At 44.1% G+C, this 14,188-nt stretch overlaps 1 protein-coding gene across 1 annotated transcript; it reads right to left on the minus strand.

Moving 5' to 3' along the window:
- Positions 1-8,569: 8,569 nt before the first annotated feature.
- On the minus strand, positions 8,570-13,729 carry LOC311113697 (CCN family member 1-like). The gene is made up of 5 exons (XM_084156999.1): positions 13,453-13,729; positions 11,853-12,066; positions 10,494-10,865; positions 10,040-10,218; positions 8,570-9,075 (listed from the first exon to the last, which is right to left on the minus strand). Exons 1-5 carry the CDS (start codon positions 13,501-13,503, stop codon positions 8,770-8,772), a joined length of 1,122 nt encoding a protein of 373 aa, XP_084013125.1. The 5' UTR covers positions 13,504-13,729; the 3' UTR covers positions 8,570-8,769.
- Between the last annotated feature and the right edge of the window lie 459 nt (positions 13,730-14,188).

The following is a 14,188-nucleotide window of genomic DNA, read 5'->3' on the forward strand; positions in this document are numbered from 1 at the left end:
TGACACCAATCATGTACCGTATTAACAAGGAAAACTCCCTGTGCCCATACCCTGCCTAGGCGTCATTGCACCAACTGTGGGTTGTAGATTTAGCCCCTGGCTGCAGTGGCTGGGCTGGGGCCAGAGTAGAGGCAGGTCACTGCTAAGCATGCACACCTGCTGTCAATCAATTACAATGGAGCTCTATGGGGTTAGCGTTAGATGTTAGCCGTTAGCGTGTCTGGCCCCAGCAATACACAACAACGTCCTGGCAAGGCTGGTTCCCCACTCATGTGTCCTGGTTGGCTGGTTCCCCACTCATGTGTCCTGGTTGGCTGATTCCCCACTCATGTGTCCTGGTTGGCTGGTTCCCCACTCATGTGTCCTGGTTGGTTGGTTCCCCACTCATGTGTCCTGGTTGGCTGGTGTCCACTCATGTGTCCTGGTTGGCTGGTTCCCCACTCATGTGTCCTGGTTGGCTGGTTCCCCACTCATGTGTCCTGGTTGGCTGGTGTCCACTCATGTGTCCTGGTTGGCTGGTGTCCACTCATGTGTCCTGGTTGGCTGGTGTCCACTCATGTGTCCTGGTTGGCTGGTGTCCACTCATGTGTCTTGGTTGGCTGGTGTCCACTCATGTGTCCTGGTTGGCTGGTGTCCACTCATGTGTCCTGGTTGGCTGGTGTCCACTCATGTGTCCTGGTTGGCTGGTGTCCACTCATGTGTCCTGGTTGGCTGGTGTCCACTCATGTGTCCTGGTTGGCTGGTGTCCACTCATGTGTCCTGGTTGGCTGGTGTCCACTCATGTGTCTTGGTTGGCTGGTGTCCACTCATGTGTCCTGGTTGGCTGGTGTCCACTCATGTGTCCTGGTTGGCTGGTGTCCACTCATGTGTCCTGGTTGGCTGGTGTCCACTCATGTGTCCTGGTTGGCTGGTGTCCACTCATGTGTCCTGGTTGGCTGGTGTCCACTCATGTGTCCTGGTTGGCTGGTGTCCACTCATGTGTCCTGGTTGGCTGGTGTCCACTCATGTGTCCTGGTTGGCTGGTGTCCACTGCAGGGATCATAAGCTGACCTGGTTTACAGGGACTCTCTCTCTAGACAGGCCAAAGAGGAGGCCGGCCGGTCAGTTAGAGCAGTTATGATGAGTTGGCAGAAACATGCCTTGAGTGTGTAGCAGGGAAAAACAAACTGACCAAAGTGAAGATGTTAAGATTCAATCATGGGCAGGATTATGATAATGTCAATGAATGACTCACATAGCCCAAAGCAGACTTTTTATTCTCTAAATTGTAGGGCTTCCATTTTGATTGACACTTACTCTCCAGTATCCTTGATGTATCTCCAACTTCACTTTCGTTTGCTGATGCTGATGCACTCTTTCGTTAGCCTGGCTGACGAGACTCACGTGGTCAGTGAGGGAGAGCTGACACACTAGACTGGACAGGAGGCCGTTGTAGATGCAATATTCGCGGCAAGTTATTTATTTCTGGTTGAGCTTTCATTGGTTCTCTCACAAGAACAAAAAAATCTGGTGGGTTGAGCTAGACTACTTTCTTATGAAAAAGAGTACAATATTGTTTGACCATTTTGACTCGACTCTCCTCCATGGTAACTACATGGTAACTAGGCAGTAGGAGTTACCCAGCCTATTCAGTCCCAAAATCTATGACCTGAGTAGGAGTGTAATGGTAGAATAGTGCTGTTGTGGGAAGACACCACATGCATGTATGCACGACACACACACACACACACACACACACCAGTAAAACAGAATTATGCAGTTGCCGATGGTTGGCTCCCTGTGCAGGCCTTTCAGTCCTACCTTTGATAGCCAGCACTCCATGGCAGAAGTCCTTGAAGTTGATCCTGCCCTGGGCATTGGGGTCCAAGAATTTGGCCAACTTCTTCACCTGGAGAACATGGGACAGGCAATTAAAAGGTTGAACAAAAAAATGAGTTATGGGTTCGGCTTCATATAATACAAAGAGAATCTATGCAAACCTACAGTGAAATTGTAAACACCCTTTCAATGTCTGACTCACATCATCCATGTTAAGTTGCTGCCAGCTGTGTGTGCCTCCCACCACCACCTGTTCTAACAGTCCCTCACTGAGTCACTACTGAGTCACTCCAACACCCCTCATGTTGTTATGACCAGGAGCTAAAGTAAGGCTCTTCACATATAGAGGATCTCACTCATATAGAGCACACAATATAGAATGCATAACTCTGTGTGTATATCTATACATCTATATATATATATGTGGAGGATTATGCATGTTGTACAACACAGAAAGCACCGCTGCAACCAGCCAATACCAGTCAGAGGTGAACTGGTAGATGTCGGTTGATGATCCTGTGTAATAGCCAACATGAAGTGAGACAGAGGGTGAGACAGAGGATGAGACAGAGGGTGAGACAGAGGGTGTATCTTACTGTAAACAGCCCATAGTACCGACCTGCACTCCCTGTGATGGAGGAAATGTATGCAACTCTGTAGCCGCTCCCACCATCAACCCACATCCACATCTTTCATGTGGGCTGGAGCAGAGACACAGAGGTACTCTGCTGTGCTCCTGAATTATGCATTTAATGCACTTTAGATGCTGCCTGCAGCTCTTTCAACTTCAGCACTGCTACTTTTAGAATGGGGCTGGTAAAACGGTGCCATGCAATTGTAAATGCAGGGGATAGAGACCTGCTAGTGACTGAGAATGACTGTGTGAATATCAGAGAGATTGTGTGTGTGTGTGTGTGTGTGTGTGTGTGTGTGTGTGTGTGTGTGTGTGTGTGTGTGTGTGTGTGTGTGTGTGTGTGTGTGTGTGTGTGTGTGTGTGTGTGTGTGTGTGTGTGTGTGTGTGTGTGTGTGTGTGTGTGTGTGTGTGTGTGTATGCTCATTCATTTGTGTGTGTGTCTGAGAATGTGGTGGGATACAGTCCCATCTGTCCAACTCTGCTATACAGCTGAGCATCACCTTCCCTCACCGTGTAAGCTAGCTGTCAGTCAAAACATACACCGGACTGGTCACGGCTCCAACACCCTAGTTACTGTCGGCCAGGCAACTGGGTCAACAGGAAAGTACTGGGTGAAATGAAGACCATTGCGTTGGATGATTTGGACCAGTGAGTCAGTTTTTAGGAGATTAAGTTCAGTTTTGCTGGATTAGGAGGAGGAGAAGGTCAGTGTGACTGTGAGTGGGTGGATAGAGGGAGTGGACAGGATAGGACAGAGAATGGGAGCAGTGAAAGGATGATGTTGAGGTTACGTGTGGCCAGTGGGCCACGGAGAGATCCAGACAGGTTTAATCTGATCTGCATCATGTTCTGTGTGTGTAATTAGAGAGTCAAATCAAATCAAATGTATTTATAAAGCCCTTTTTACATCAGCAGATGTCACAAAGTGCTGATACAGAAACCCAGACTAAAACCCCAAACAGCAAGCAATGCAGATGTAGAAGCACGGTGGCTAGGAAAAACTCCCTAGAAAGGCAGGAACCTAGGAAGAAACCTAGAGAGGAACCAGGCTCTGAGGAGTGGCCGACCTCTTCTGGCTGTGCCGGGTGGAGTTTATAAGAGTACATGGCCATTAAGGCCAGATCGTTCTTCAAGATGTTCAAACGTTCATAGATGACCAGCAGGGTCAAATAATAGAGTGGCCCATTATGGTCTAATAACAATATAGAGAGCAGCTTTGGGGAAGTTGTTTAGCTGAAAAGATTTAGCTTCATCGAGCTGCCTCTTTCTCAAATGCTCATTTAATTTTGAACTAAGGTAGTTCCAACATGTGAATTCAGGGTCCATATATACCTATTCACCACATCTGCTGAGGAGAGTGTTGATGCTACATGCATAGTTGAACACCCACACTACCTACTATTAATAGCACCCCTTTTTAACCCCTATCCACATCATCCATGTGCCCACAGTCCATGCAAAGCATCCCAAAGGAACCAATCAGAGCTAATGTTCCAGAGAAGTGATAAGCAACAGAACACGTGGGAGCCAATCAACACTAATGTTCCAGCCCTGTGACGTACAGTGGAATACAAGGGACTTGTTTCTACTGCATGCACAGATGAACAACAACCTATTTATGGATGGGCCTTACTTTAGTATCATTGTTGATTATTCAACAACAGTTAAAACATCAAGACCAAACTGGTTTCATTTAGCCAATGACAAAGTTGGGAGTGTATGGGTTGTCCAGTTAAAACTGGTCTGAGATCAGTTTATGCTTTATCAACCTGTGGGAAGTAGAATGCATCCATCCCCAACTCACACTCAGAACAGTAGGACACACTGCAGGACAGTGGACTCCAGTAGAGCTGTGCAGATCTGCCTGTGTATGCATACTATGGCACCCTATTTTGACCAGGGGGACCAGGACCCATAGGGCTCTGGTCAAAAGTAGTGCACTATATAGGGAATAGGGTGCCATTTCAGACACAACCTATGACTCATTCTTACTGGAAAAAGCCTATGTGGAGACAGGCAAAGTGGTCTTTTACCAACCTAATTACATTTACAAAGATACCGAGCGGCAATTAAAATGGTTCATTGTTCACATAAAGAGAGTGCCAATCCATTGCACACAATTATTATTCAGACAGAGCAGGTCAGAGAGGGGTTAGGATGAGATAAAGTCTCTGATGTGCTTTGCGCTGTTTCTAGTCTAGGCTATATATCCGTTTCTGAATCTACACAGGCAGATCTATGCTTGCTCGCTCCCTGCTCACACAATCACTGAGCCCAGTTCAAATGGCAGAAGGCTTGTGTAAGGCCTAATTTATAATAGAGAAAACTCCTTTACTAAAACAAACCTGTCTGTCTATATTATTATGTTGAGACTGACACATTATACAAAATACAAAAGGCTGCTTCTATGTTTATTACTATGTTGAGACTGACACATTATACAAAATATCAAAAGGCTGATGCAATTGATAGATATTGGCTACAGTCCATTAATACTGTCAGAAAAACACAATTAGCCTATTTCTAAGTCTCTCTCTTTGGACGAAAATGAGTCACTTTTTGGGACAAAATTAGAGCCTGGATCCAGGGAGTGAGAGTGAAAGGCTGAATCAGATTATCTCACTGGAAAGTGTTACTCTCCTCCACAGCCACACTGAAAACGTGTTAATCTCACGTCTATTTTCTTTTTTAGCATCCATGAAAATATACTTTTACAGGTGTGAGACACTTTGTTCAGCTTTTGGTACACTTTGAACTATGTTTATTTGCAGTCAACGCTGTAAGAAATATAAAATAATGCACATATTTACCAAAATGATTTAATCAATGAGTCTGTTGTAAGTAAATATCTATGAATGTGTAATAACATAGTCTACACGACATAAAACACAACAATAAACGTATAAACAAAGCCTTTAAACGTATAAACAAACGCTACTGTGGCGTAACGTTACTCCAGAAAACACCAGGTGATGCTTGATTGGAATTTATATTACCTCGTCTCCTTGGCCGAACTGTGAACCGAGGTCTACGAAATGCCCCACGCGAATGTAACCATCTGAATCCTCGTCGCACACGTCGAACACCTCTTTGAGTTTTCTCAAGAACAGCAGAAGCTGCTCCGGGTCGGGAAGGACACTTTCCATCGGAAGTTTGTTGTCGTGAGGTTGAAAACCCGACTTGAACACCGAAGCGGACCGCGCCATCACCAGGCGAGAACCGCCGCTGCGCTGAGAGCGCTCGCAAGCACTGCGTGCGTGACATCACAAAATCAGTAGAGCGCGAGGACAACTGGGTGCTGCGAAATGGAGGAGGTTGACATAGATACACTAGCGCGGGCGGGAAAACCTATAAACAGCAGACAGGATTAAATGCATACAAATATATTGAATAGAAAGGACGAATCATTGACTTGAATGGAGACACCCGTTCTATTCATTATACTTCTATGCATTTAATCCTATCCGATAGGCGAAATCCAGACAGATAATTTTAGGAAAACTGGGACCCGATGACAGACAGGTAGGATACTGTTAAATAATCACCACCAGAGGGCGGAGTTGGTCAAGAAAAATATTCTGTCCTGAATGACGTTTCAGTTTATGAGATTTTGAGATTTTGATGTCCACTCCACATAACATGCTTTTTATTGTAAACGTCTGCATATAATTCTGTGAGAATGTCAGTGTTGACTTGTGATATATCTGTGTACAGTACACTATCAAGCAGATGCTATTCAATACTGCGGCAGGTAGCTTAGTGGTTAAGAGCGTTGTGCCAGTAACCGAAAGATCACTGGTTCTAATCCCCGAGCTGACTAGGTGAAAAATCTGTCGATGTGCCCTTGAGCAAGGCACTTAACCCTAATTGCTCATATAAGTCGCTCTGGATAAGAGCGTCTGCTAAATGACTAAAATGTAAATACATTTGATAATAGGTCTAAACCCCAATGGGTCTCCCCATACTTTCTGCCCCATAATGACTGGTCTAGTCTGTGCACCCTCCATCCGGACCCTGTGTGTTTCTGTTGACATAATCAATACTGGGGTTCCTGTTCAGTGATACAAATAATGGAGTGGCTTTTTATCATCCTTTTCACCCCACCTTAAAGGTATAGTCTTAAAGGAACAGTTTAGTATTTTGTTAATTAGTCCACTGTTAGGGATAGTTCACCCAAATCACAAAATGGCATACAGGCTATTGGTTTCCTTATCCTGTTAGCAGTCTATGGACAAGGCATAACAGCAATCCATGCTTGGGTTTTGTTTACCTGGTCACTGTCTCCAAATCTTAACTTTTTAGCATGTGTAGTCAAATCCAAATGTAAGTCAAAGGTACTGATATTAGCAATTTTTCACTTAGTAACCAAATCATCCTAAAGTATCTCAAATTGATTGTGTAGCTCAGGGAAGTTACTTATAGATGATTTGGACATGAAGCGTGAAAAATGCTTATATCGGTACCATTGACTTGCATTGAATTTGTGCCAACAGTGGAAACAGTGACTATGTAAACAAAACCAAAGCAGTGATTACTGTCATACCTTGTCCATAGACTGCTAACAGGGTAAGGAAACCAATATGTTGTATTGTAATTTGGGTGAACTATCCCTTTAACACATTCCCAAGAAAGTGAGCATGTCAGCAGCCAAGTTGGTGTGTTTTAGGAACTATCCCTTTAAGTTGACCAACCTCTTACTAACGGCTAATCAAATGACTGCCAAATGAGAGAATTTGAAACGGTACAAGTCAAGTTAAAATAAAACATCACATGTAACTGAAACGCTGAAGCACACAGGTCAGCTTTGTATCACGTAAACACCAACATACACTGGTGACATTTAATAGCTTGGCTACACATTCTCAGTTATGACAAACATACATTTGAAGTAGACGTTGTACAATTGTATTTTACAGTTATATAGTAAAATATTTCATATTATAGTTTTGGAGTAACAAAAAATAATTAAAGCTGTATAAGCAATAGTTTTTCGGATTTCAGGAACAGCATACAATACATGAATGAATCCCAAACATGTACATAATATTGAAGATTATTATCCAATGTTATTAATCATTTATTATTCTCATTATTATTATTATTATTATTATTATTATGCATTTATTATTTGTACTGTTATTGTTGATTACATTATCTCACTTCGCTTTTGCAACAGTGGCTTTGTCATTCATGCTAATAAAACGTATCTGAATCTGAAGATGGTAAGAGATTAGAGGTCATTTGAAGTAAATTGGTATTGGTCCAGTCATTTCTGAACACGTCTCATTTACAGACAGAGCTCCTTTTAGTATTGCAGTCAGTGGAGACAGGCTATCTATCATTACCATTCCATGCATAGAGAACTACTTTGTGCACTATATAGGGAATAGTGTGCCATTTGAGACACACATTTCTTTCATTACCACCTCTCACATAAATCTCTGATTTTAGACAGCTCATCATCCCAACTACACTGAACGTCACTTTGTATTGCAGAGAGTTAGTGTCAAGTTCTTTGGATAAGAATACGAATAAATAACGTTAATATCACGAGTACCCATGCTCCAACTTGTCAGTCTCTTTGTCAAGACGTTTCAGCCCATCCAGTCTTGATGTCACTTAACTTCTATAGTCACTGTTCTTAGTGCATTGTGGGATGCCCCGGTATCACTCCAGCCCTCATATAGCTGGGTTGTAGTCATTAGTGCACATCCTAGCAAAATGTTTTGCAACGGATACCCAAAACAAGCCTTTCTTATTGAACAACTTCAGCTTGTCCGTCGCTGTGTCAGACTCTTTTCTTCCATTTGGTGCCTAGTGAATACGGCCCTGGTTAGTGGCAAAGCATCATATCACTTTATACAGCAAATAACCCTGTACAGTTCCTTCAAGTTCATGTGTTTCTATTCTACAACACAGTGCTGTGTTGTCGTCTGTTTCTCTCTGTCGTTGCTGTGGAGGCCTTAGCAACTCGCGGCTGGGTCTTGTTCATTATGTCAAACCGTAACTAAACAAAAACACCAGGTGGGACTGTAGGCCTCAGTTCAGACCCATGTCTGAGGAACATTCAGAAGTGGATCGATCACCTGTCAATCAAAACCACTCCAGTCAAACATACAGTAAGTACTTTACTATTTGGGAGTTAGTTATTATCGTGCCAGGCTTTTACTGAGAGCCCATTGTGAAGCTCAGTTCTGTTATTTGAAGCCTGCAGAGAAAAACACCCTCAAGGCCCATGGTATTTATTTTAAAAATGTCACCCTTCCCTTGTCAATGTTCTCAGTCAACTTTGAGGATTCTTTTCAAACACGGTCAAGCTAGTCGATGAACTTATGTGTGTCTCCATACATCCAGTGCTGTGGTGGCAAGGCCACTTCGTTGAGATGGCCGCATTCCTTGCTACACTTGCACGACTGGATGAACATGGCAGCTCTCTGGAAACGCTCACCATCCGGGCACACAAAGGTCACAGGGACGGTGCGCGTGCGATGTGGCGAACAGCAGCGACCATCCGTACACGCACCGCAGTAGTTGGGCCGGTACAGGCGGACACTCTGACACTCGCCATACGACAGACGCATGGGTTCTGGGGCTTTTGGGGTCGGGGAGCATTTCTTGCCCTTCTGTAAAGGGAAGAGGAGGAGGGGGAGGGGGATGAGAGGGTGAGAGAGAAAGAGGGAGATAATCAGAGAGGGGCAGAGGAAAGTAAACGTTTCATGCTGTACTGTTGGGGCGCCTGTATTGTTTCAATAACAAACTTTTGCAGACATCTTTAAAACATCTTTGAATAAATGTCCGGTAGGCCTATGCAACCAAATCATCATGAACTTATCACTAACAAAGTGTCAGTCCTGAAAACAAAACTGAAGTTGATTCAATTATAGTAAAGTTATTAACTGAACACGCACAGTGACAAAAACAAAGTTTTGAATCAAACTCACTGAAACTCGCACAGACAGAGGCCTTATTAGTCTCAGTGGTAAATCAGCTATAATCTCCCAGCCCACAGTGTTTGCGTCCCAAATGCCACCCTATTCCCTACATAGTACACTACTTTTGACCAGAGCCTAATGGGCCCTGGTCAAAAGTAGTGCACTAAATAGGGAATAGGGTGGCATTTGGGATGCAAACACTGAGCCAGAGAAACAGAGGAGGATTAATATAGACACACCATCTCCCTGGCTGAGTGCACAGGGCCCAGGCGCCTAGCGATGGACAGTTGCTTGGCAGGAATGCCGTGGGTGGGGTGGAGGGGACTATATTTAAAAGGGTGCCACCGCCAGTGTGAGTAAATCAACGCTAGTCTGTTCCCATCGGGACGTGCTCCACAGAGGAAACAGTCTAGGGGGTTGGGGTTTGTTATCAAAGTGATACCAGATCAGTAGATGATAAGGGAGATATTGTTATTGCCTGGGATGATGATGATGATGATGATGATGATGATGATGAAGATATGTGCAGTCACACTCTCTTCTCTTGTACTGCATGCTTGTGCTCATACTGATGGGCACACACACACACAGACACACACAAACACACACACACACTACACAGTTACCTATTGCGTTGTCTAAATATGGAATTTACCTTGGGCGGGACGGCTACGTCACCGCAGGGACGGATGGTGCAGAGGCGCGTCTCTCTATCCAGCTTACACTGGCCGTTGTCGTTGGTGATACGTGAGGACACTCCCATCCCACAGCTTCGTGAGCACTGGGACCAGTCCGTTGTCTGGACAACACACTTCTCTAACGAATGCTTCCATACTGGGAAGGGTGAGAGGAAGAGGAGTGTGAGAGACAAAGGGAAGGAAGGAAGTTATAGGGAGACTATACCACAGAGGGAAGAAACCAGGATATATGACTGACTGATGTACAGACAAACATGAGTAACTATCGACCAATATTCATCAACTATTATACCACTAATGGTGATAGTGCTAGCGATGATCACTCAGTGTACATGATAAGCTACAGCCAGGTATCTATCATGATCAATAATTATGCATTTGGTGAATGTCAACAGTGCAACAGCTCCTCACCAGGCAGGTGCTTGTAGCCTTGTTCATTCTCCCAGACCTTGCCTCTCTCCACCAGCTCATTGGCCAGTGTGTTATCTGGCTGGTACTGGTCTGGCTGAGGTTTGGGTTGTGTTGGTTGGTGATGTTGCTTGGTGGGGGGAAGGCGCCCGGTACCCTTGTGGCAGTCCACAGTGAAGCAGCACTGCCCTGGCACCCTGACCAGCTGGGGATAGGGGCAGGAGGGGGTGGCGGGGGGCAGACGGTTGGCACAGAGCAGAGAACAGCCCACGACACCGTCGATGCAGGTACACTGGTGTTTACAGCCGGCGCGGAAATCCTCGCCGTTCTGGTAGATCCTCCCGTTGTACTCACACGTACGACCGTCTGTTTTTGCTGTTAAGAGAGGGAAATTAGGAGAATGCATTGAATTCCATTCAGTTCAGCACAGTACAGTTAGGTACAGTTCAGTACAATTAAATTCAACTTTAATTCCTTTAGGGGCAATTTAGATGGACACTAAGACCACTTCGAGGTAGTAACATATTTAGGCTTCATATTATCATAAAACCATCAGCAGGACCAATGAACTGTTTACTATCTACAGTATGTAATGTGCTATCATGTAACGAGGGGGTATTTTGGGAACCATCCATCCATGTCTCTGGAGAAATCTAAATATGAGGATGTGTTTTAAAGTCAAAGTACAAGAACCCCCACTGACAATCCCAGGTATGACCGGGAGGAATCTGCCATATACTCTGGTTACACCAGCTGAAACCCCCTTTACGCAATCCTCCCCTTAACAACCAGCAAACACGCAATAACCGACACTGACATGGCGCACAGACTGTAACCCAGAGAGAACACTTAGATCCATAGGGAGGTCAGAGGTCAGAGAAAGGGCAGAGTAAGGAAGTCTTGTGAGTAAGAATACATAAGAGTCTCTCTGTCTCCATATCACGGACATGGTAGAGCTCAATTCTTAGTCTATGAAGGATTGGAATCTTGGTTTGATATAGATAGAACTAGTTCCATTTTGGTCTGTGAGATTGAGCTCCATAAGGAATCTACTACACATCCAAATATCCTCCCCCACTGGGATACAACGTGTTAAGTCCTGGGGTTATGGTGACTTTCAACACATGGTTTAGTCCTACGGTAATATTTCTAATACATGCACCCTAAGATGCTATCACATAGAAATTCAACATCAACTAACTACTACACATCACACTTGAAAAGATATACACTTACATTATTTACACCTCATCATAGTTCTAACACTGAACACCTACAACCTACACTATACACTTCGAATCCTAACAATTCTACAGTACACACTTCCAAACAACCCACTTCCTCCCCCTAACACAACCTTACCCCTGCAGATGCCCTGGGCCAGGGTCACGTCATTGCCGTAGTTACACTCCAGTCCCTTGTGGTGGTCGCAGGGCATCGTGGGGCTGCAGTCCTGGTTCAGCTGGGAGGCACACACCTTGCAGCACCTGCAGCCGTCGGCCACCGCACTCACCCCGGGGGGGCACGAGAGGGGCATGGCTGGGCACTCACACACCGCCGGGCAGCTGGTACCCACCTGGAGGAGGGGAGAGGAGAGAGGAAGAGGGGGGAGGAGGGGGATAGAGGAGAGGTTTAGGTTCCTAGGCATAAACAGAGAGAAGCATAGGAATGTAAAGAGTTAACTTTGTAAATGTAATTTCTTGCTGTGGTCTGCCTTCATGGTTAAAACACTGCTAGTGATAAATATGTTCTAGGAGTCTAGGACTTGCCATTTTGTTCATTTGATATTAATTGTGAGATATTTATTTAACATGATTATTGTGTCCCCTTTGGAGTGGTTTTGAACACAGTTTACAATGAATTTATATACTTTAACTTCAATGTGAAGTAGTCCATTTAATTTGGTCATATCATTTCTACCCCTTTCTCCCTTTGGATGTCTTATCTGTCTAGACAGCTGTTTAAGTTTTGTACCCAATCCCCTGCCAACTCGTGATTCGAGTCACAGTACATCACTCTTCCGTGCAAACTTCTTCTAGTAACAGAATCAACAGTATGTAAAAGTCCCACCCTCAGACAGTGAGTCAAAGTTATTTGACAAGAACAAACATGCCTATCAAAAAAATACACAATTCAAGGTAGGGCTGGTAAGCTACAAAAAGAGTCTGGTACATTTTACATTACAGTTACCTTATAACTGTAATTATTCCTGTAATTACAGTGTAACAAGTATTGTAGGCCTCCTGTAGCTCAGTTGGTTGAGCATGGCGCTTGCAACGCCAGGGTTGTGGGTTCAATTCCCACGGGGGGACAGTATGAAAAATTTATGCACTCACTAACTGTAAGTCGCTCTGGATAAGAGCGTCTGCTAAATGATTAAAATGTAAAATGTAATTACTCATTAGTACACTAGGTTAGGGTTAAGGGTTACTACTGTAAGTACATTGTAACTAATTGTACCAATTAGTAATTACAAAACTGTTACACTGCAATTACACGAGCAGATGCACTGTATTGTAAAAGTGTTACCAAATAGTCTGTAGGTTACAGCCGTTTGAAATATATATCTTCAGGCAACAGAAACAAATACGTTAGAGAAGGGTTTTACTTGTGTCTCTCTAAAATACAATTTTTTATTTATTTTTTGTCATTTAGCTGACGCGCTTATCCAGAGCGACTTACATGTGCAATTAGGGTTAAGTGCCTTGCTCAAGGGCACATCGACAGATTTTTCACATAGTCGGCTCGGGGATTAGAACCAGCGACCTTTCGGTTACTGGCACAACGCTCTTAACCACTAAGCTACCTGCCGCCCTATTACTTCTGTATGACAGTCAAAGCACCTCCAACTGATCATTGCAAACAGTCTAAGCACTCCACTCATCCATTTCTATTTTGTTGCATGATTTGCATATGATCAGAATCATACCAAATTGACAGCTGCCAAGGTGATACGACTTACCTGTCTGGTGACTGCCATTGTCAAGAAAACAAAGATGATAAGTTTTGCCATAACTATTGATAAATTCCAATAAAACAGTAGACAGTTGTCAAAAAAAACAAGCTCTGATCTTGTTATTAGTCCGCTTGAATGCAGTTCTGAACTTTTAAAACCTCTTTCAAAAATATACTACAGTCGCACAGTTGCGTTAGAGCAATAGAAGTCGTTGAAGTGTAGAAAATTGTTGTTTTTCTCCCTTCCTCGAGATCGTCACAGTGTTACTGTATTCTAAATCATTAAACAGAGAGAGTATCCTACTCTACTTTATACCAACTCGTGAGCTCCGCAGAAACTCCGCCCATGCATTGCCATATGTCCAGCCAATTATCATTTGGGCAGCGGGCCAGACATTCCAAATGGGTGGAGTTAAGGAGAGGGCTACAAACTGATTGGGGGGCGTGCTTGAGGATGAATACCGTCATTCATACAATTCCCTAGAAGTAGTCCGTGTTTATTTTATTGGCTGGACTTAAATGTAACCGGTGCTTTTAAGTCACATTTAGACCTACTGACATTCCACCTTTGTGGCCATCGCTCTGTTAACGGCAAGATAAATATACCCAGCTTGCTGGTGTGTGCTGTAGACACTTCCAGTCCAGTCCAGTACAGTAATACTTATAGCAACAGCACCTCAGGAAAGGTGAAGCATTCCGGTGGTTTTGATACCAGTGTAACAGTACTGAAAATGAAAGTAGTC

The sequence above is a fragment of the Coregonus lavaretus genome, assembly GCF_964263955.1.
Source record: "Coregonus lavaretus genome assembly, chromosome: 40".
NCBI lineage: Eukaryota > Metazoa > Chordata > Actinopteri > Salmoniformes > Salmonidae > Coregonus > Coregonus lavaretus.